Source organism: Sphaerodactylus townsendi, linkage group LG01 (assembly GCF_021028975.2).
Source record: "Sphaerodactylus townsendi isolate TG3544 linkage group LG01, MPM_Stown_v2.3, whole genome shotgun sequence".
NCBI lineage: Eukaryota > Metazoa > Chordata > Lepidosauria > Squamata > Sphaerodactylidae > Sphaerodactylus > Sphaerodactylus townsendi.
In genome coordinates, this window is record NC_059425.1 from 104,515,210 (window position 1) to 104,539,906 (window position 24,697).

Sequence of the window (24,697 nt, forward strand, 5' to 3'; positions counted from 1 at the left end):
CTTTCCTTCCAGTCTCCACAACAGATCCCTTGTGAGGTAGGTGGAGCTGAGAGAGTTCTGAGAGAACTGTGATTAACCCAAGGCCACCCACTAAGCTTCATGTGGAGGAGCAGAAAACAAGTCCAGTTCACCAGGTTCAAGAGTCTGCCGCTCCTGCCGAGGAGTGGAGAATTAAACCCCATTCTCCATATTAGAGTCCACCACTCTCAACTACTGCACCACACGGACTCTCTAAGGAAGGGTGTGTGGCTCCTGCATGGTGTTTGCAAACAGTTTCCAAGCTACACTGCCTGTTACTTGAAAGTAATGCTTATTGATGTCAGCAGGGGCTTACTTTTATTCAAATACCTTTAGTAAATCAAACTGTCCTATTTGACCGGGGTTGTACTTCTGCCCTTCCCAGGATCTCTTTCTGTGCATTCCTAAACAGGTTCACACAATTGGATCTCACTGAGTTCAACAGGACTTGCACCCCCAACGGGCGTGGAATTGCTGGTGAAATTAGTACTGTCCTGGTGAATCAACTCAGTTTCGTTTCTTCAACTCTTATTTCTCTACGGGGCGGCGCACTAACCTGTTGAACCACCTTGGTTTTGGCAAAAGTGGGGACTTAGAAATGGACCACAGCATTCTTCGGAGCTGGCTGGCCACTTTAGAGGAAGTCCCAGTCTAAACGATTAATTTGCGTGTGACTATCTTTGGTGCCGCCGCGTTTGTCTTGTCGCTGAAAGGAGAGGCACGAGGACTCCGGAACGCTTTCAGAACCAGAGGCGGGACAGTTCCACTTCTCCTCGCCCCATCTCTAAGGTATCCGTCTGTCCCGCGAGGAGAGGACCCGCAGCATGGCCTCAAGGCTTGTGGCTGCCCACAGGGGCTCTCCCGCACAGTCCCCTCCGTCCAATCTTGCCCTCTCCATCCCTCCACCCCGAAAAGTCTTTTGGCCGACGTGAAGCCCGCGGCGCCCCCTCCTCCTCCCTGGACACCCAAGAACCCAAGTGTCTCGCCTCTCCGGGCTCCTCCTCGCAGAGGCGGACCTCGCGGCGGATATAAAACCGAGGCACACCGTGGTGGGAAAAAACAGGCACAGCTCGCCCGGGCTCCTGCTTCACCCCAAAGCCTGGAAAAGAGCCCGGTGGACTCCCGCCCCTTCTCCAGCCCGCTGCTGGAGCTCCAGCCCGTCGATTAGAGAACAGGCAAGAGGGAGCGTTGCTCTGGCCCTCCCATTCATCCTCCAGCCCGTCGGACTTCTCGCTGCCAGGGCACTGCCCTTGCCTCCGGGTGGTCGCGGTCCTCCTTGGGCGGCAGCCGGGGCTTGGCGTGGAGGCGCAGCAGAGAGTCGCCCTTGGGCGGAGGCTGGGCCATGCCGCCGGGCAACCTGACGACGGGGGGCAACGGGAGCGGAGCGCCGCCGGAGCCCTCGGAAGGCCGGCTGGCCTCGCCGGCGCGGGCGCTCTTCGTGGTGCGCTGCGTGATCCCTTCACTGTACCTGCTGATCATGCTGGTGGGCTTGTTGGGCAACGTCACTCTGCTGAGGATCTTCGCCGGCCAGAGCGCCCGGCGGAGCGTGCCCAACATCTTCATCTCCAGCCTGGCCGCAGGCGACCTCCTGCTGCTGCTCACCTGCGTGCCCGTGGACGCCTCCCGCTTCTTCCTCCAGGACTGGCTCTTCGGCGCCCTGGGCTGCAAGCTCCTCCCGGCCATCCAGCTCACCTCGGTGGGCGTCTCGGTCTTCACCCTCACCGCCCTCAGCGCCGACAGGTAAGGCAGCGCCGACAGGCAAGGCGAGAGTGCCGGGAAGCTGCCCGGAAGACGGGCTACTTCTTCCTTGCATCCTCCCTTAAGAAAGGCGGGAGACCCGGAGGCCACCCATATAGCAGAGGAGGCATTCGAACCTGGCTGGGTACCACACTCCAGCCCAGGGGCGTACCTAGGCAAACTGGCGCCCGGGGACAAAGCCTGAGTTTGGCGCCCCCCCCCCCCGGCCTGGCATATGGGCAGCCACCCTCCCCCACCATGACCAAACAATGATTTTTTGTACCAGCTCACAAAACACTTACACTCCCCACTCCCAGCAAAACATGCACGGCTCTCTCCCCACCAACTCTTTTCCTAATTTCCTAATCTCAACAACCCTATGAGGTAGGTTGTTAGCCTAGAAACAACTCAAGCCAGTGCAAGAGTGGGTGATATATAAATCTCACAAATCACACCCCAAAACATTTGCCAAACAAATGTCGGCATCGCATCTCTCTACAAAGAAACTTACCTCTAGTGGAATCACCCTCAGAAACAACATCACTTTCAATGAATTGTTTAAACTAGAGATTCTTCTTTTAAATCCATAAAGGGAGAATCTAGGAGTTGGTTAAAAACAAAATTGAAAGTGATGCTGAATGAATTCTGAAACAGCATCACTTTTTTGAGGTTGGAGATTCAAATAAGAACAAATAAGCTGATTCAGATGGAATCTGGGCAAATTTAGACACATTAGGACAAAATTGTCCACGTTATGTCCTGCAAATATGAACAAATCACGAATAAAAGGTATTTGGGGTTTTGAGGTATTTTGGTGTTTTAGATCATACAGGAGCTCGAGAGGAAATTTTAAAACTAAGCGGCGCCATGATTTCCAGGGGCATCATCCAGGAACTGCCCTGATGATACCACCCAGTTTGGAATGTTTGGATCAGGGGCAGCAAAGTTATGGACACGCAAAATGGAATGCCTGTCTGTGTGAGGACGGGGGCTTAACAGGTAAATTTTAGGCGCAGGGGGGACTGCACTGGCACTGATGCAATTTTCAACTTTCCGCCAAGCAGGGTAGCATGTAAGAATGGTGGCTGGGCCTTTTGAGGCTGGGGCATCTTGGCAGAAATGCGGCTTCCCATTTTAAAGTGGCCAAAGGTCTTTGTTTTGAAGTGACTTTTGTAAAAATACCATGGCAATGGGGTTTTCTGAGGCAGAGACTTGCGTGCCAAGACAGGCCATTTCAGGGCAGCTCAGCAGGGCCATTACAGATAACCAGGAATCAACAGTGGGCTTTTGCCTGCCGGAGGGATACAGGAAGAACACCCGGCCAGGCTTTCTGCAACACAGGTTGAGGCTCAAAATAAGTCTTTTAGGGGCACCAGAGGCCAGACTGCGGCTTCAAAGGTCTCTGGAACCTTATTACCAGGAGGCCCTCACTGGACACCTGAAAGGAATCTGAGCCTCCAACTGTTCAAACCACCACCACTCGAATACCCGACACAATGGAGCAAAGTCTTTAAAACTGAGGAATTTCAGCCCATTTGCGAGAGTGCTGGAGGTGCAAGCACTAGGCTGAAATTTTCTGAGGTATCATCTCAACCTGTGCCATGATGCCAGGTAGAGGATGCTGTTCGGGGACCAAGGATTGTGACCCTCAATAGGCTGGCTTATCTCCGGTGCCCAGCCAAAGAAACAATAGGGATGAGGTCACCCTCTTTGGGGAGTCCATAACTGCTGCCAACAAACTATCACAAATATTGGGTCGGCATATCACATCAGGATTGGTATCTCTGGATGGGTACCTGAGGAGAATTTTGGTGCCTTAGCAAATTACGCCCTACGGAGCCGGAGCGATGAAACACTTTAAACATTTAAAACAAAACGACCCTAAAATGTTAGCGCCCCATTGACCAAATGAGGCGCCAGGAGGTACCTGTCCCTAGGCAGGAGGCATCACTGCTCAGCCATTTGGGCGCGATGCGGTTTTACTCGAAAGCGAGTATCCTTGTGATACCCAGAATGCCAATGACTTTTTTTTTGCAAACTACAGAAAAGTTAGCTGAGATGCAGTAGAAACTCTGATAGGGTCTCAAGGACAATAACATCACTGAAGAATGTGCTGAGCAGGCACAGAAACTAAAAACACGGCTTAATTTATCTAATTTTTTCTTTGCCTGAAGAAAGTAGAGTTCACAGACTGTTGTGGATTTTCCAGGCTGTGTGGTCACGATTTTTACTCCTAATGTTTCATTTGCAGCTCTGACTGGCATCTTCAGAGGCATGTCACAGTTGGATATGTTTCTCTCTGTGGCACAGAGTGGAGCAACTCTCTCAGCCTTCTAATTTAGCAAACAATCATGGAAGTCTCCAGGTGTATTAGCAACTTACGTTTTGGAGTGTATGCACTCTAAAAAGTACCAACTGAGAGCTGAGAGAGTTGCTGGTAAGAGGCTGTTATATCGTATCATATTTTGTCCTTGGCTTTCCATGTTCCAGTACAAAAGTATATTGCATCAAATATGGATAGGACATCAAGATGTGATGACTCTTTCGTTAAACATTTTAAGAGCAGTGACAGTCTCACAATTCACATGTGCTCCATATAATCAAATGTATACTTTGCACTCATGCTCCTTTCATAACTGATGTGACGCACATGGTATGCTGTTCTCTACTTTCTGCACTAGACTGGTAGTGAAGTGTCTCTTACAAAGCTGCTTATTGTTGCAGGAATGTTCAACAAACTGCTGCTGTTGTGAGAGCAGTTTCACAAAGGAAGAGTCATATTCTTCTCTTATCAGCTCTCCCTTCCTCAGCTCACAATAACATAAATTAGCTTTCCAATGCTAAGACAATGGAAGAAGGAGAATAGGTGTCCTACCAAACAAGTTGGATGCAACCAGTGGCAATTTAGCCCAAACAATGTTCCCATGGAATCATTTTGGCTTGAAAAATGCATTCAGCTTCAGAAGCATTTTTGCTAGATTATGTTTGCGGACTTTAAATAGCATACTAAGTATACATACAACAATATATATTTTTTACATTTAAACAAATATAAATTGCATAGGAAATACATAAAATATAGAAATGTTTTCTTAAAAGATATACAATCTAGACAATTGCTGGTATCAATTAATTGTTAAACAAAATTGTGGATAAACTATTTGGAGGGTAATGACATATGTAATCGAAGTGAAAGTTAACCAAACCACAGCACTGGTTTTTTTTTTGCTTCCTTCTGTTTAGAACGTGATTTGATTGTTGCTTGCCAATACGATGAGAAACACATCAGCTCTATGCAGCCATTCAAGTGAAATTAATTGCTTTAAAAATTACTTCTGAAAAAAGCTGAATGCCTGTGGAACACCATTTTCCTCTGCTGTGTTATTCATAAGTATTATTTGTTTTTAAAAAGTAATGCAGTTTACAAAAAATTCCAACTAAGAACAATGAAATCAAACCTCATTGCAGGTGAAAAGCATGAGACAACTCAAATGCAATAAAACCACAAAATGATAGAACAAATATAAACAACAGCAATTAACCAACAAAATAAGCAGGTAAATGATAAAAACTAGATATAATAGCACCAGAAATAATAAAATCAAGATAATGAACCCAATTAAATAGCAACTACAAATAAAAACATTGAGATTCCGCCCCTCCCCCTTACCATAACATATGCCCAATGTATGAGTGGCTAAATGGTGGTGAGTAAGATGTTCAGAGACAGCCCCATAATTGTAACAGGCTTCAGAACGCATGATTTGCATGTAGAAGTTCCTAAATTCAGTCCTCAGAATCTGCAGTTTAAAGGATCATGTGATCTGAAAGACACTTCCTGAAAACTCTGGAGAGTCATAATTGGTACTAGCAGACCAATTTCATATGTTCATGTGTTCATGGAAGTTATACAATAATGAACATGTCCTATCATGAAACTTTGGGTTCCTCAACACCACATCTGAGACCACCTTCACAAGCTCAAGTACAGATACTGCTGAGCAGCAGGATGGGTAGTACAGAAACAGAATTTCTATTCCGTCCCAGGTCTCAAATATCAGCTATATATCTGAGGGTGGAATTCTGAGCATTGCAAAGAGCCAACAGCCTACCATTGAAACTGGACTGATGCTGCACCAGGAAACTTGAGGGGACAGTTGGTCCAATAAGTTGGTCTATGGTGGTCTATGATGCATATTGGTCTAAGTTGGTCTATGATGCATATCAGTGATCCTGTTTCTACAGAATGACATTCTGGATCATTTATCCCCCACCTCTTTCCCATGAACTACCCTTTAAATAAGCAACAGCACTGTTAGGTTTGTTGAACAGCCAATAAGAGTGCCATGGTCACATTATATGAGAGAGGGCTCAGAACAAGGGGCACAGTCCTTGGGTTGCTCTGTTAAATTCTTAAGATATAAGACCCATGCTTGTTTAATTTGCTGGGTATCTCCTGATGTGTTTGGTGAATTGGCATTGAAGCACTCCACTATCACTGTGGCTGTATAATCCCGGTGCTGGTACAACTGCACCAGAAATAGGGCCCAGGAATAGGCAATGTCAAAGGCCAGGGTTTGTTATATGCCATATCGCCCTAGGTGCTGGTGAAATCTCATATCTTCATGAAAATATTTGCCTAAGAGCAAATACTCTGCCTGTTGGCTCATCACATTTATACTGCCACAGTGCACTTTAGGATGGCAAGTTAATCACTGTTCTCCCAAGCCCTATGTAAGCCTCAGGCAGGAAACATGTATCTTACTTTCACCCGCTCCCTGTTAATTGATGGTGTGTGTGAAACCATGTAAACTACATAATGGAAAGGGGATATGAAAAATAATGACTGCTGGGAGGAAAAGCAGTTCACGAACTTCACAAATACATGTAGGATGTATGCAGGATGGCTACATAGAATGATGCAAAGCAAAATTTTGGAGTCTGGATCTGACATCCTTTATGTCAGCTAATCCAGAGTTATCAAAATATGTCTAGGACTCATTCCAGGACTGCCTGGTAATTAGCCTCACGAGGAACTTGAACCGGAAACTTAATGGGTGTTACGCCTGGAATGTTCTCCAGCACTTGGCTACAATCCTAAGATCTCTTCCTGGGAGTAAGCTACACTGAATGAATGGGACATACTTTTGAGTAGACATGCTTAGGATTGTTCCCTGTGCCTTTATATCCATCTTTCTTGCCATGGTTTATACAGCTGCTTTCGACACTGGGGCCATGGAGATTCCAAATGAACCATGATTTGTCATTTCCAGTGTTGCCCAACTGGCCATGTGATAAGAGAAAATGTCTGCAGTGTCCATCAGGTGAGGTGTCTCCTGTTTTCATCTTGGAGGGCCTGTGGTTCAGTGGTAGAGCATCTGCATGAAGAAGGCCCTGGGTTCAATTTCTGGCACCTCCAGTTAAAAGAACCAGATAGTGGGCAATATGAGATCTAATCCTAGATCCTGGAGAGCTACTGCCAGTCTGAGTAGCCAATTCTGGTCTTGGACAAAATGTGAGCTTTGCCTTTTTCCTGAGTCCCTTTTGGTAGGATTTACCCACAGTTTTTCACATTATGTTTTTCATTGTTATGTTTACACCCAGTGAGCTATAAGAGAGATGACAGAGATGCCTTTTGTGAGAATTCTAATGTGTGTTTTTCTTTGCTATGCCTTCATGTCTTTGTCCAGTTTGCTTTCCAAAAAGCTGCCCCATGGGACATTCTCCCTCCTGGGTGAGGAAGCTGAAGTCTTGCTTGAAAGACACTATGCAGTTTTTCTCTACCATCTGAGCTGTGACAGTGACTGGGTGATGTGGTTGGAATAGCCACACTTCCTTCGTCCTGTGCTTGGCTTTGCAAGAGATGAGTTAAATCTCCATAATTGAAATAGTATTTATTTATTTATTTATTTTATTAGGCTTTTATACCGCCCCATCCCCGAAGGGCTCTGGGCGGTGTACAGCATATCAAGATAACAATATAAAATAGTTAAACATTTAAAAGCAGCGATAAAAACTAGAAATTTAATTTATGCAGTAGATCTCGGTAAATAAAGATTTAATTGGCGTCCAGTATTCCAGATTTAAAATTCCCTCTCCCCCGAGAAGGGAGGCATGGTGAGTCTCATTAGATGGTAGGTGGCCTGGGTGATAGGGCCACAAGTAATGTGGTTTCAGGCCACAAGTAATGTGGTTTCAGGACTCCTACCAGGTATGCCGTAGTTCTTCATATAGGCTGCTGTGCTTCATTTGTACCTTCCCCTGTTGTGTTCTCTGTGTGAGTGGGTGCAAGGTGACCTCCAGCAAGCATGGCAGTCTCAGTGTCTATTGGCTGGTGGCTTCCATCTGTTTTTGACACTGGAGAGTCTCTCTGTATGTTGCTGGTGTTACTGAGAATTGAATGCAGTCCCAGTGCTTCCAGTTCCTTGCATATTCTTTTATTTACTGAGAGAGTTTAGGATGCTGAACAGGGATGGCAGCATCAGTAGTATTATCTGTGGTTATCTGCATCTTCAAGTTAAGATTGAGCCGTTCATTTGCTAGAAAATTGAGCCTTCATGTTAGTCCTCCTTTTCATCTCTTTCTGTCTCTCTGTCTGATCTTCTCTCTAAATTAATATTTATTTATTTAATTTATTTTATTGAATTTGTATACTGCCCTCCCCTTGAGGGCTCAGGGCAGTAAATCAGTTTAAAAGCAATCAATCCCCACTAAATACAGAACCATAAGTGCATAACTTACATAATTTCAGATGGTATCAAAATTTCCCCCACCCCCTTCCTTGCGCCCATGGGAAGCCAGATGTTTATTATATAGCAGATTTTCGATGTTATCCCAGCTGGCCATAAGCCTGGCGCAACAGGTCTGTTTTACAGGCCCTGCGGAAACTCTGTAGTTTCAGGCAGGGCCCTGATCTCAGGCAGGGCCCTGATCTCACCTGGAAGCCTGTTCCACCCCTGGCCCTTGTAGAGGCCAGCCAGATCACTTTGGGGCCAGGGATCACCAGGAGGTCCACCTCCGAGGAGCAGAGGGGCCTAACGGGATGATATAGGGAGAGACGGTCCCTTAGATATGCTGGTCAAAGGCCGCGAATGGCTTTAAAGGTCAAAACCAAGACTATAAACATGACCTGGTACTCAATTGGCAGCCAGCGTAGTTGATACAGGACCGGTGTGATCCGGTCCCTAATAGATGTTCCTGAAAGAAGCCTTGCATGCTGGTACAGTATATTTGGTTTATTAGAAAGTAAAGATATTAACCAGGTGGAAAGATTAGATCGAAATAGGAATGGAAAATTTGGCAATAGCAGTTGCCTTCTCTGCAACAACAAATTTATGGCCATTTCTATTTCTTCTGTGGTACTTGATGCAAGCTCTGCACCCTAGACCATGACTCTCATGTTCTTCTGATAGCAAGCATTGCCACAGCTTTCCTAGGTCATTTTGGGAAACAACATGAGCATGTTTTCTCATTGTTAATCTTTAGATATTGAATCCATAATTTAGCCACAAGTTCAGCAAGGAAATAGAGAAGATAGTCCCATGGTGTATTGTACTAGGACAAACAGCAGTGGAATCAGTCTTTTCACTCTCAGCGGCCCCTGCCTTTATGGATCCATGTCTTTAGGAGACTGGCTTTGAGTTGAGGCCAAATTAACTCCCCATTTAAAGTAAATGCACGAATAGTATCTACTCACATAAGGGTGGGTCTCCAGTTTTCATGGATTTCTCTCTTGATCCTCCCATGCTGCATCTTTTACATTGTTCCCAAGAACACAAAGGAAAGTGACTGCAGAAGACAGGAAGTGGGAAAAATCCATTCTGTGATTTCTGTTTGGTTCTTTGATTTAATAACTTTGATACTGGCTTGACTGCATGAAGAGGCAGCTTCTTGATGCATTTCACTGTGCTTGTGAACATAGTCAATTGTATCAACTTGAAAGATTTTAATGGAATTTTGACAAATGTCCCCCTTGTCAAACCCTGACATTCTGAATATATTTTCCTTCCCTGTCTGAAATGTATCAGCTCTAATATACTCTGCCTATTGGAACAGCTTATTGGAGCAAACTCTGCAAACCTAGACATGCTAAGAACAAATACACATCTTGGGGGGGTTTTGTGGAAGCCCATCAATTCCAAGGCATGGCTTTTCATGCACAGGCAATTTACCACTTGGATCAGGTGAATTATCACTCCACATCACTGTGTATATCTTCTATATATGCTACTGTAGTAGGGTGAGGAAAATTGGATGCTTTTCCCGTCATCCTATTGGTTTATGTCACAACAAAAGAACTCTAATTCTAGGGATCATTTGTTATTGGATTTTTCTGGTTCTAGGAGTTTGAACTACTTGCCAGGAAATCCTGTCATATATCTCTGCAACAAAAAGCCACGATATGCTGAAACTGAAAAACAAAACAGCTCAATGTCTGTTGTGATTACTTTTAGGTACCTTGTAATTACCCGTGTTGGAAAAGACATATGCCTGTGATCTATAACAGGCACATATGGGCAGCGGTTACCATTTCAATTCAAAATGGTGTTTCTGAATAAACATTGACCCCAGCACTTGTATCCCACCTCTAGTCCTCATATTTCTCATGAACCCCAAGCATGTTAACTACCCATAGTGCTTATCTGCTTTAATATGGGTCTCAGTCCTTATTTAAAGTTGATGCTGGTGAGGCCTAAGAACATGCCCCTTTAATTTTCTGGGCACCCAAAATCTTTTTAAAACGTTGCTGCTCCTGTGCAAAGCATCACTTGTGCTTGAGTTAGCATGCCAGAGATCCGTAGCAGTGTTGCATAGGCATGCTAATTAAGGAACATCTCTGGTTTGGATCTGGAGATTAGTGTGTACATAAGCACTGGTAGCAATTCAGTATAAACAAGAAACTTGGCTCGACAATTTCCTGGGGCAGTTCTTTTGCTTTGCATTGTATTTAAACCCGGTCACAGTCTCAGGTAATGCATCCAGGCATCTGTATCAATGTCAGCTATTAATGTAGAGCAGCTGAAGAATGCCCTGCTAGCACCTTCTGGAAGCTGCTTTCCCTCTCTTCACAGTGCCCTGCAAAGAGCTGTCTGGATTTGCTAGAGGATTTCGATTTGCTAAGGGGATTTCCTAATCTAATCAACATGCTGATTGGTTAACATTGTTGTTAATAAAAGGAACAAAGCTCCATCTTCAAATCCCTGGACATCATTAATCATGGCTGGTTGTAGAAAGCTTCAAGGCACTCGAAGGGTGAAGATAGATAGTTTTCATTATGCTTGCTAGGCTGGCATTGAAAACATTTTGGTGTGCAGAGCTGGTCTTATTATTGTGAAACTGAAATGGATGTCCTTGAGGACTAATTTAAGGATCAGCTGTGTTTAGTCCTCCATGCAGTAAATTTGCCTACAGAGTATCTGGCACCATTTCAAGAATGGTGCCTCAAATGCCAACAGTCCAAACACTAATTGTGCTTTAAGAGAGTACAGTTTTTACATCTTAATCTCTTTCAAAAGGGCTTAACTACTAATACTGGAAGTCCAAGGTCTTGATAGTTATATTCACGGTGTGGCCTAATGCCTAGTGTGGAAAGACAGGCAGAGGTATTAAGTGATGAAGATGTAACCAGTGTTGTTATTGGGAAGATAATGTATTTTTCTAAAATTCGCTTTTTTAGATATAGACATTGGTTCCTGTTATTTTTATTATCAAAAAGAAAGAGGAACCCCTCTTTTTAGAGAAATCAATGCATGCTTTTGTAATTTCAGCCTTTACAGAGTTTTTAAAAATGTTACATAGCACAGATTAGTGCTATAGAGAAAGACAGGAAGATTTGGGGTGACATTGCCTACCTCTGAGCATTTAAAGTGTGAAATTCTGCATTATTTCAGAACCTTCCTACCCCTCTTGTCTGTGAACAGTTCTTTGATCAAAACAGAATTGATTAGAAACAGACTCCAAATTGTCCTCAAAAGGAAAAGGAATAGATTTCAGGAAGAAACTGGATATAGAGGAATTAACAGCCCAATCCAGCTCCCCCAGTGCCAGGAGTCAGCACGACTTTAGCACTGCCCCTGCTGCTTTCAGGATGGTTTCTTGTTGGTGCAGGGATGCAAAAAACAAAAATAAAGCTTCTCCACAGTAAAAAAAGCCCTCTACTGGGCTTTAGGAGCAGTAGTGGTTAAGAGCAGGTGTACTCTACTCGAATCTGGAGGAACCGGGTTTGATTCTTTGCTGTGCCACCTGAGCTGTGGAGGCTTATCTGATGAATTCAGATTAGCCTGCACACTCCCACACATGCCAGCTGGGTGACCTTGGGCTAGTCACAGTTATATATATATTTGGGTGCTGTGTGGTTTCCGGGCTGTATGGCCGTGTTCTAGCAGCATTCTCTCCTAACGTTTCGCCTGCATCTGTGGCTGGCATCTTCAGAGGATCTGATGTTGGGAAAGCAAGTGGAGTATATATATCTGTTGGAGTGTCCAGGGTGGGTGAAGAAACATTGTCTGTGAGTAACAAAGAAGGCAACCAGGTCAATAGTTGAGGGCATCTGAATAGAAGTATGAGTAACAATGAAGTCTATAGCATGGGAGTAACACTGTAGATAGCAAGGTCACTGGTGGGAGCATCTGAATAGAAGTATCCTGGCCTTTGTTTCCTTTGTCTATGGTCATCCTGTGTTTGTGTGGAGCTGGTTAGACACTGTCTTGACTCTAGTATTTTTCAACACTGGCAGCCAATTTCTGTTCATTTTCATAGTTTCTTCTTTCCTGTTAAAGTTGTCCATGTGCTTATGGATTTCAATGGCTTCTCTGTGTAGTCTGACGTAGTGGCTTTCAGAGTGGTCCAGAATTTCTGTTTTTTCAAATAATATTCTATGTCCAGGTTGGTTTATCATGTGTTCTGCTATTGCTGATTTTTCTGGCTGAAATAGTCTGCAGTGCCTTTTGTGTTCTTTGATACGTGTCTTCGCTCTGCGTTTGGTGGTTCCTATGTAGACTTGTCCACAGCTGCATGGTATGTGGTAGACTCCTGCAGCAGCTAGAGGATCCCTCTTATCCTTTGCTGAACGTAGCATCTGTTGAATTTTCTTAGTGGGTCTGTAGATTGTTTGTAGGTTGTGCTTTTTCATCTGTTTTCCTATGCGATCAGTGGTTCCCTTGATGTATGGTAAGAACACTTTCCCTCTAGATGGCTCTTTATCTTTGTTCATGTGGCTTGTTATTATATATACACACACAGTTCTGGTGAAAGGGCACCAAAGCTATTGATAATATGTTGCAGCAAATCCCCACCCCCACATGTGAACCAAGTCAGTTAGAAAGAGTCCAGCCTGAAGGCTCTTCCCAGCCACAGAGCTCCAAGGCCAGGGAAACAGATAAGTGGCACCTGCTAAAACTCTCCCCAGCAAATCCCCCCTCCCAGTAATGGCATCCTGACAGTACATCAGAATGAGTGTTCTGCTGGTTTTGAACAGAGAATTGGTACCCATTAACAAATATAAGGTGAATATTTAATATGTAACATAAAAAGAAAACATGGCCAGAAATATAGGGGAACAATTGGTAGACTTGATCAAAAGTATCTTAGGCCCCTTCCGCACACGCAAAATAATGCGTTTTCAAACCACTTTCACAACTGTTTGCAAGTGGATTTTGCTATTCTGCACAGCTTCAAAGAGCACTGAAAGCAGTTTGAAAGTGCATTATTCTGCATGTGCGGAATGAGCCTTAGAGAATACTATGGAACACATAGTCAGAACAATCCTGGCCTATCATGGAAACATGCCAAAAAGGGGGTCTACAAGCCCAGAATAAAATAGCCTTTAAGCTCAGTAAGAATACGAAGAAGTTACAGTTATATGTCCCTCTGTGAATTAATGACTCAAGGATGTGAGTAGAGGTTGGGGCAAAAAAATATTAATGTAATATGATAAATTTGTGATAATTATTTTTAAGTAGACTTTGCTAAGATAAAAAGTAGGAAGTTTGAACTAATATTTTATACATTCTACATTATTTTAAGTAAAGGCAATCTTGTATGGTACTTGAAGATATGAATTAGCTAAGGTTGTGGGCCCTTATCAAGTGGAACAGTTAGCTATTGTCGTGAAATTATTTTAAAAGCCTATAAATAGTGGAAGTTGTATTGATTGAGAGCTTCTTCTCAGAATATGCCCCCATAGGAATTCTGGGTATAGGGAGGGCCTGAGTCATGCTGCAGGTATGACTCAGCCATTTAAAATGCCTGTGGGAGGAGACTGAAGAGGGTGTACTAGCTGTGGTTCTCAGCAGAGAAAGGACCACATCTAAGCGACAGGAGGTAAAATGCGGTAGTTCTCAATCCCTTCTCCTTTCTGTTTGAGGCTAAAGAAGGTTGCTTCATCCAAGAAAACACTGAGATGCCATGGTCTTGGTATGGGACCCAACACTAATGAAGGTGTAAAATATTTTTCAAAGCAGAAAACTTAAATGCCCATAGCAATAACAAATGAAAAGACAGGACAAACAGCAGACCAACATATCAAGGATAAAACCACAGCTCAGAAATCTTTAATTGGTACCCAGGTCAAAGGCATGCTGACATACCAGAGTGCTAAAGGAAATAAGGAGTTCTAATGGCTGGGTGATATCTCTGAAAAGGACTGCAGACCAGAGTCTCTGATCATGATCTAAATATGCAGGTAGATGTATATGTCCATGGTGGTTTTAAGATATTCAGGTCCTAAACTATTTAGATTAACAGCAGCAATTTACTGAAATGAGAGCAAGTGAAAGTGATACAATACTGGTAAGATATACTCAAGCAAGAGATTATGCACTACTGTAGTGCTGCGTCCCAGTTGAAGAATTTTTCGTCCATTTAATAGCAAGGACTGGGTCTGTACTTACAAAACAGAATCCTCTCCTCTCCTCTCCTCTCCTCTCCTCTCCTCTCCTCTCCTCTCCTCTCCTCTCCTCTCCTCTCCTCTCCTCCCCTCCCCTCCCCTCCCCTCCCCTCCCCTCCCCTCTCTTTCTTTGTGTATGTATGTAATACAGCTAAGCTCCTTATCAGAAGCTATAGTTGTTCAATAAATGAAGAATAATGTTCATTTCTCCCCTCCAATTTTAGGTACAAGGCAATAGTAAATCCGATGGATATTCAAGCACCCAATGCAGTTATGTGGACTTGTATAAAAGCTATAGCTATCTGGATAATTTCCATCCTGCTAGCAGTTCCTGAAGCTGTATTCTCCGAAGTGGCCCACATCACTGATGCAGATAATGTCAGCTTCATAGAATGTATGCGATATCCTCCGAAGGATGATTTGCACCCAAGGATTCATTCGGTGATGATTCTCTTGGTATATCTCCTCATTCCTCTCACTGTTATTAGTGTTTACTACTACCATATTGCCAGGAGTTTAATTAAGAGTGCTCATAACCTACCTGGGGAACACTGTGAGCATTCTAAAAAACAGGTACATATTTTTTTCCTTTAAAAGAGTTTTAAATATCTCATTCATCCAGATCAGATGTTACTTCAAAATGCTAATATACTATGTCGTTTATTATTTCAAAGTTATTCTTACTGAAAATTTTGCTAAAAGTTATATTATCAGAAATTTTCTGATCATTTATAACAACTGTTGCCTCAATTAAGATAGCCTGTCAGAGTCTGCTTTTTCTGTAGGAACTCCCACCTTGTAGAATGGACTCCCTGGGGAAGTGAAGGGATGCTTTATCGAAGGCTTTCGTGGCCAGATTCAACTGGTTGTTGTGGGTTTTCCGGGCTGTGTGGCTGTGGTTTGGTAGATCTTGTTCCTAACATTTTGCCTGCATCTGTGGCTGGCATCTTCAGAGGTGTATCACAGAGAGAAGTCTGTTGCACACTGTGTCCAAACTTTTCTCTGTGATACACCTCTGAAGATGCCAGCCACAGATGCCAGCTACCAGACCATGGCCACACAGCCTGGAAAACCCACAACAACCAGTTGAAGGGATGCTGTTTTATTGTAGATTTTTAGGAGAAATTTCATTTTAGTTTCCAGGGCTTTCAGGGGGTATAGGTTGCAGGCATTTTTCTTTTTTGATGGGAAGAGAATTACTCAGAATTTTATTGTACTTCATAAATATTTAAATTGAAATGATAAACTGCTTTAAGCCACAAAAGAAAGGTGGGGTATTAATATTTTAAAAATGAGTTAAACATTGAACTACCCCTTACTCACAAAAATGAATGATCACCTTGGTCAACAGTCAACATACTGAATGTTTGGACCAACATATTGAATGTTTAGACCACGAAGATAACAATAGCAGACAAGATATGATCTTGGCTAGATTTTGCTGAACCCGCTGCATATTTTCCTTTGCAATCCACTGCACATTCTGCTTCACTTTTAGATGTTATGGCTACCAATCTTGATCCTCTTTGATCTGAGATTGCAAATGCCTTAACAGTCCAGGTGCTCGGGAGCAACAGCCGCAGAAGGCCATTGCTTTCACATCCTGCATGTGAGCTCCCAAAGGCACCTGGTGGGCCACTGCAAGTAGCAGAGAACTGGACTAGATGGACTCTGGTCTGATCCAGCTGGCTTGTTCTTATGTTCTTATGTTCCCACAGCACAAAGACGCTTCAGTGGGTCCTTATAGCACTCATCCTGCTTGTGGGCTTCCTGGAGTCAGCTGGTTGGCCATTGTGTGAACAGAATGCAGCATGGGTCTTTTTATGTTCTTGTGTTCTATGATATTTAGGAGCCATTCAGACCAATGGGGAGCCATTCTGCCACTGGCAAGAGATTCAGAACTCTAGAAATGGGATATTTCTTCATTGCCTTTGAACAGAATTTCTTCCAGGCAATTGCTAATAATATTGGTTTTTGGATTTACTGCTGCTACAGATGCATATGTTCTTATTGGATTATGCCTTGGCATGCATCCCCTGATAGGCAGGTGGTGTGAGCTCTGATGGTGCCAATCAATTGGTTGGGAGATGGCATATTTCCTTTTTAGCCCAAGTTAGATGCATATAGAGATTATGATGATGACTTTAACTATTTAGTGGACACCCATAGCATGATCCTGACATGCAGTATTATATGAGTACCATAGTGTTGCATGCAAGGATCTGCTCCTGAGAACAGTGAATAGTGTAAAACATAGCAGAGGTTTTATTGGAAATTTAGTCTGGCTTTTACGGTTGCTAATTTTTCTATATTGTATTTAAGTGAATTGTGAAAACTAATGGAAAGTATAATTTTATATATTTGTATTAAGGCTTCACCAAGAACCATCTCTATTTAGTGTGACTAACTGCTCATTTTATCATTTCAGATGGAAACACGAAAGCGTCTGGCCAAAATTGTCCTAGTCTTTGTTGGACTATTTGCTGTATGCTGGTTGCCCACCCATGTGCTATACATGTACAGATCCTTTAACTACAGTAAGATCGATCCATCACTTGGCCATATGATCATTACTTTGGTAGCCAGAGTCCTCAGTTTCTGCAATTCTTGTGTAAATCCATTTGCACTCTATTTCCTCAGTGAAAGCTTCCGGAGACATTTTAACAGCCAACTTTGCTGTAGCATAACACCTCATCAACAGAGGTCTACCACTTACCCAAATGGCTCTTCAGCCATTCGAATGACTTCTCTGGAAAGCCATGGCAGGAATACTGTCATCATGACAACTCTGCCTAATGAGCATCAGCACAAACAAGAAATATCCCTATGATTTGATTAGAGTAAATGTTTGAGTGTGGAATGAAATCCTGCAATTATTTGTTTGCCAAATGTGTACTTTATCCAACTTTCTTAAAATGTACTGACATCCTTCACCCATGGAAGTGTGCCTTTTAGTGTACATTCACATCAGTTTCAAAGGAAATAGGATTCCCCCCTGCACTTATCAGCTATATAGTTTATTGCTTTGAAAGCTGATCTATCTTTTCATTGGTACTGATGGACGTATAACCAAGATACGTATAAAAAGAGTATATATAATTTGTTTCTATTTAAGAATACTGATTTATGGTGGACCTTGTTTTCTTTTTTTAAATATTGCATACTTCAGTCATGTCTTCTTATAAGGGACTATTTTTGATGCCATGTAACTTACAGCTTTAAATTCTGTACTAAAGAATCAGTAAATATTTGTGTGCTTGTGATTAAAAATGGATGGGTAGATCACCATTGGAATTATTTGTCTTATATCATGTTCCAGTAAATTTACAGTAGACATTAATGATAAAGTTAAACTTTTAAACTTAAAATGATCCTTTCAACCCATTAAAAGCTCAATTTTTTTATTTTGCCCCATTTTAACTAAAATCTTCATTGTTATCCTCCCTCCTCCAGTTGATATATAAATTCTATGCTCTAGAAAGTTATAGTTTACTGAATTACTTGTTATATATTCTTAGAATGTTTTTGTTGCTGTAAAAACATACGAGTTGGTGCCAGTTCCCTTTTAACAGTGCATTCTGAACCATACTGAATTAATAAAGATCACTTTATTGAAGAAAGATTTGAAGTTAATAAATTATGTTGCATGACATATTGCTTTCTTATGCCACCATTGTTGGAATTACTTGGGGAATCATCCACAAAAAAAGCAACAACAGTTAGAGTCAAAGATCACTGTATATTAAAATGGAATTTTAGAGAAGGTGAAGGCTAAATAAAAAAGAGTAGGATGGTTGAAGTCATGCAATCATACAGGAAATAAGAAGCATGGCTCTGGGAGGAAATGTTGAGGAGCTAACCACTATCTGTTCACTAGAAGAAAAGTAATGTTGAAAATAAAACTAGACTGATAATTTTCAGGACCCTAATATAGTTGGTCTCCCCATTCTTTCTCATGCATTAAAACTCACAAAACTATAAAATTTTCATGTAACTTGAAATTGTTTCTAAAGAGGAAAAGTACTTTTGGGATAACCACTGTGTGCCTCTATACTCTTTTGAACTGCTTTTCATATTTAAAAAGGTCTTACCTGAATACCCCATTGTTTCCATACAGTCTGCCCCAACACTTTTTGTAGGATGGAAAATGTATTGCATACTTCCTACATTACGATTCCCTGTCTTAGATTGTCTGATATCACACAGGCTTACCAATATGATTGAATTTGTTATTTGCTTGTATCTCTTCAGTTACCTGCTTTAATATGGCTTCAGTTATACTTATAGAGAAGAATTTGTAGATGTTTGCAGTCATCTTTTTATCTTAATTGTGGCATGAACTGTGGGAGCTTGGCAGCATAGTGTGACAAGGACAGTTTGGCAGAAAAGAAGACAGCCTGGTGATTGTAGCTGGAAAAGGTACCTGGCTGACAGGAAATTAGTATACCCTGAACAGACTGCTTTGCAGACGCCTTATCTCAAGTTCAATTTCAGTAAAATAATGTGACATGGTATTTGTGAGCCTTTGGTGTAGTGTGATATTTGTGAGATGTTATTGCCTTCAAGTTCTGTGGAATATTCTTAAATGTTGTTTTGATATAAAAGAATGTGCTTTATTTCCTAAATTTTTGAATGGTTCTGTAATGCAGTAAATATCATAAATGTACTTGATTTATAAGTGAATTGCAGCTGTATAATAATAATTAAAGCAACCAAAACAGAATGTAACAGAGATGGGCTTTTCTTTTCTACACTATTTTCTTCACAACTCTCTTTATAAGCTTCTCTTTATAAGCTTTCTCACAACACTAGAACCAGGGGGCATTCATTGAAAATGCTGGGGGGAAGAATTAGGACTAATAAAAGGAAACACTTCTTCACGCAACGTGTGATTGGTGTTTGGAATATGCTGCCACAGGAGGTGGTGATGGCCACTAACCTGGATAGCTTTAAAAGGGGCTTGGACAGATTTATGGAGGAGAAGTCGATTTATGGCTACCAATCTTGATCCTCCTTGATCTGAGATTGCAAATGCCTTAACAGACCAGGTGATCGGGAGCAACAGCCGCAGAAGGCCATTGCGTTCACATCCTACATGTGATCTCCCAAAGGCACCTGGTGGGCCACTGCGAGTAGCAGAGAGCTGGACTAGATGGACTTTGGTCTGATCCAGCTGGCTTGTTCTTATGTTCTTATGTTCAATCCAGAGTAAATTTGTAGTAGTACTTAGGCTACAATTGAAAGCACATATGTGGAAAGAACACCTCATGGAACATTGTGAAAACTGCTTCTAAGCAAACATGTATGGGATTGGACTATGAGCCACATATCAATAGAATAAATGGGATAAGATTAATCTAGAACCCATGGACTACAGAACAAATAATTGGGTAAAAATCTAAGTATTTCTTTAGATTTATTGATTTATGGTGGTTTCCTACACTGAGACCGTTTCCGCATGGCCATGCTGCAGCGGTGCGTCGGCATAAATGATGCCGACACCCCCCCCCCCGGGACCGTTTGCACAGATGGTCCTGGTAGGGGTGGGAAAGACAGAGGTTGCGCCGTCCCCCAAACGCCTTACCATCCCCTCTGGCCTTCCGGTATGTCGCACAAGCCAGGGGACACGCCCCCTGCGGGAAAGGGGGGAAATGGTGCCTTCCAGCTGCTGCCGTTCGCACGACAGCGGTTGGAAGATGCTGATTCTGAAAAACCTAGCTCAGGGAGGCCCTTTCTGCATGGGCCATAAACAGTGTCCTAGAGATGGCAAAAACACCGTCCCTAGGGAGCTGTTCGCATGGGTTTTTCGGAAGCGAGGTTTTTTGGAAGCAGCATCTTCCTGAGCAAGGTTTTTCGGAAACAGCGTCTTCCAACTGCTGCCGTGCGAACAGCAGTGGCTGGAAGGCGCCATTTCCTCCCTTTCCCGAATGCCTTACTGTCCCCTCCAGCCTTCCGGCGTGTCGCACAGGCCAGGGTACATGCCCCCTGCTCTGCGGCTCCAGAGCTGTTGCACAGGGCCGGGGGGCGTGTCCCCTGGCCTGTGCGACGCGCTGGAAGGCCGGAGGGGACAGTAAGGCATTTGGGGACGGCGCAGCTTCTGCGCAGGCTGCGCTGTCTTCTCCACCCCTACTGGGACTGTCCATGCAAACAGTCCCAGGGAGGTGCGTCTGCGTTGTTTATGCTGACGCACCCCCGCAGCGTGGCCGTGTGGAAACGGCCAGAGCGAGGGGGGGGGGAGCAAGGGCCTCCCATGTGAACAGTTCCTTAGGGACAACATTTTTGCTGTCCCTAGGACACTGTTTATTGCCCGTGCGGAAAGGGCCCGACTCCCAAAGGACACCAGATTAAAATATGTTTGCATTTTTACCTTTATAGGACAAATCACTACCTCAATTTTATTTTTATAGGGTAAATCACGGCCACTACATCATTGGCCACAATGATGGATATCTTAAAACAGCCCAGGGAGGGGGTACAGACAATAAATTGAGAGGGGAGGGCAAGAGGAAATATATTGTGAAAATTAAAAATGTGGGTGGTCTCCCTTCTGAGTAACTGACCCTGCTGAGTTTCAGAGATCTGATGAGATTAGGCTGTACCATGCTGTCTTCCCTCCAGCAGCAAGCTCGATAATGTACACCTGAATTGGGACAAATTTCTACAGCATGTTAACCACATCAAATGGAAAAGTTGGTCTTAGGGACTCCTTTTCTTCTCACTCTCATCAAGATATGTGATATCTGAATGCTACTATTTCTGCCAAGGAAACTTGCAAGTTGCTTCCAAACAGTGAGTGTGCTGGATACATATGACTATCCTCTCATCACAGGATTTGTCTCAAGCATTCTTCAAACTACAAGACCTACCTGAGTAAGTACTGAAACAGAGCAATGAGACCAACTGAATTTGCTACTATAGCAATATGTAGCAATTTGCTACTATAGCAATATTTTTCCAGGACTGCCTTTGGTCTTCTGCAAAGTCTAGCCAGGGAGTGTTGTTGGGAGATTATGTAACTCCATTTTATGGGTTCTGTGGGGCAGAATTTGGAAGGAGTTTGTAACAACTACATTTTAAACAAAATTGTTTACTTTTCCTTGACATATAACACTTATCAACATTAACATTTAACATAACAATTCAAGGTCCTGATTAAGTTTCATTTCAAGTCCTTCTAATTACAGTCCGATAATGCCAAGTCAATTTCTTCCTTCAAGTGGATGGCTAATGAAGACTTCAGGGGCTTGGTGTACTGGATTTGAGATGATGAAGGTCCTCAAAAGAACTCTAACCAATTACACAAACACAGCCCTGAAACAATAAATTCTAACATTTACAATATAGCAAAAATAAACATCTCCCTTCCCACCAGTTCCCAACAACACTGCAGTTACCTTTAACAAGGTGTTAATAGCTTATAATAATCTAGCAAGGTCCCAGCTTGGTAGCCTTGCTTTCTCCAACTTCATGAGTTCTGCAGCCTTTTGCTGCTTTCAGTCTCTACCTCCTTCTAGGTCATCCCATTCTGCACATAGGGGTTACAATTACAAGCCTGGATCTTTGGTGAGAGACATGGCTTGGGTGGTTTCCTTCTTTCTGCTTGCTCTTGTCAATGATGCATTTGCTGGGGTGGTATAACTGACCCAAGTCAGAAAAGTAAAAGGAGGAACCTAAACCTTCTTACAGTTTTTACTTTAAAAGATCACACACCTGAAGAGGTTTTTCTGGCTTAATATCTGTCATTGATCAGTATCTATGAGGACTATGAAATATCTTTATTGGTGGGCGGGGCGCATTATACTGAAATTATTCTGAGTATGCTCTGGGTTATATCAACAGATATAACTTTAACAGATATAATCAACAGATATAACTTGGTGTCATAAGCATATCAATGACATCCCAATCCAAACTCCCAAATTAACCCAGCAAGAGGGCACATATAGATGTTAAACAATATCAGCAAGAGAACTGCCCCTTGTGGGACCCCTTATACCAGTGCATGCAACCTGAGTTAGGCTGCCAGACAGAGGTTTCAGGTAACAGCATAGAACTGTGCCTGTAGAGAAGCAGGGAGCTGAGAGCCAGTAACAAAGTACGTAGTTCAAAAGAACTAAGTCAAGAGCTCCAAAATCAATACTGGGAGTACCAGTATACCAAGTCAAAGGCTCGTCACACAGGTTCAGAGTCCAAAGGGGTTGGTCCAGGGTCAGAGGCCACAGAGTCAGCACAGTCAACAGTCAACTTGCTTAATTGGGTCCAGGCTGGTGTGGTCTGCAAGCCTCCCTGATATAGAGTCTCCAAGGAGCTTAGAATTCATCCTGTGAGGAATTGGATTCCTCCTCCTGAAGGAGGTGCCTTTTCCAAGCCATTGTGCACTTTTCCCTTTAGCCTGGAACAGTTCTCTACAGTGCTGTCTTAGTTGACGAATTGGCTCAGGTGAGCTATTTGCCTGAGGCACCTCAGCTAGAGCAGGGCTGGGTGAATGGCCTGTTAACGTCAGGTGCTTTGGGCTCTGAATCCTGGCTAGCCTGCTGTTCATCCTGCAGGGGCTCCAGCTGCTCTGGGCTCAGCCCCTGTTGGTTCTTAAACTGGTCTGAGTTTTCCTGGCCCTGTTCTTCCTCCTCACTCCCCAGAGGCAGCCCACAACACCATGGTGTGCATAGATTCTCTCCTTGATTGCTACCCTCCTATGTCATGACTACACTCTGATTTGACTTAGAAGTACAATATGAACGTGACTGCTAGTGATCTCTTAATGTTCTTTACTGCTCATTTAAAGGGAATAGATGAAATTATTTGTTAAGTTACTTTTCAATTTGAGGGTAGCTTTGTATGTTCTCTGAAATTTTGCCAGCTGAACAAATGAGTGACTTTTGGATTTGGCACTGTGCTACTCATTATAGTTAGAGAAGATGAGCATCTTGTCTGCAATCAGATGCACAAGCTGTTAGGAGCTTGTCTTTCTCACCACAGGGAAGATGTGCAAGGCCCAGCTTTGGATATAATAAGATACACATCAGCTACATGTGGAAGGCTGCAGATGTCTTCTTCAATGTCTGAAGATGCTCTGAAATTCACTTAATTTTAATTAATTGGGAATACAGGACTATATAAGATGAGCATCTGTTAATGTGGATAAAAAAATGAAGCATGATTTAGATTAGTGATAGCGAACCTTTTCAAGACCGAGTGCCCAAATTGCAACCCAAAATCACTTATTTATCACAAAGTGCCAACATGGCAATTTAACCTGAATACTGAGGTTTTAGTTTAGAAAAATGGTTGGCTCCGAGGCGTGCATTACTAAGGAATGGTGGTAGTCAGTGGCTTTGCTTTGAAGCAACGATGCAACTCTTCCACCGGGTGAATCACGACCCTAGGAGGGTTTAATCAGAAGTAAGTCCCATTGTCAGCAACCAAGCTTACTCCCAGGAAAAGGTTTGCACTTTAGTTCTTCCAATGAAAATTAGTGGGGTTTAACAGCGCTTAATAGGGTTACCTATACTGCTTCCCCAAAACTAGGCTTTAGGTTTAATGCTAATAATCGAGTTCAGTGGCCCAGGCCAGCCTAGATGTGTGGGAAGGGGGACTCTGCGCATGCCCACAGAGAAGGCTCTGAGTGCCACGTCTGGCATCCGTGCCATAGGTTCGCCACTACTGGTTTTGATTATAGATGATACCAAAATGATGGGCAACCCATATCCTATAATGAAGAAGATTAAATTAGAAAAACACACACATTATATTAAAGAAATCAAGGCAGAGTGATGTATAATTCATGAATTCGTGATGAACTGTAAATATTTGTGTACAATTCTGTTTTGAAACACAGTCTTGTTTTTATTTGTCTCAGAACCCAACATGCCAGAATCGATATATCTAATTCCCAACTGTGGTCCCAATCTATGGATATTTATTCCACAAATAGGGGGCACACTTAACTCCTAATAGCTGTATATTCAAACTTGGGATACTCACCAGGTTTTCAGATTTTTCTGAAAACTTAAAAAAAACAAGAAAGGAGGAAAGAAGAAAGGGAAAGGGAGGAGGGGA

At 42.9% G+C, this 24,697-nt stretch overlaps 1 protein-coding gene across 1 annotated transcript; it reads left to right on the forward strand.

The window, feature by feature from the left end:
* The first annotated feature begins 1,360 nt into the window (after window positions 1-1,360).
* On the forward strand, window positions 1,361-19,353 carry NMBR (neuromedin B receptor). Its single transcript, XM_048505424.1, has 3 exons — window positions 1,361-1,758; window positions 14,866-15,214; window positions 17,070-19,353. Exons 1-3 carry the CDS (start codon window positions 1,361-1,363, stop codon window positions 17,469-17,471), a joined length of 1,149 nt encoding a protein of 382 aa, XP_048361381.1. The 3' UTR covers window positions 17,472-19,353.
* The last annotated feature ends 5,344 nt before the right edge of the window (window positions 19,354-24,697 follow it).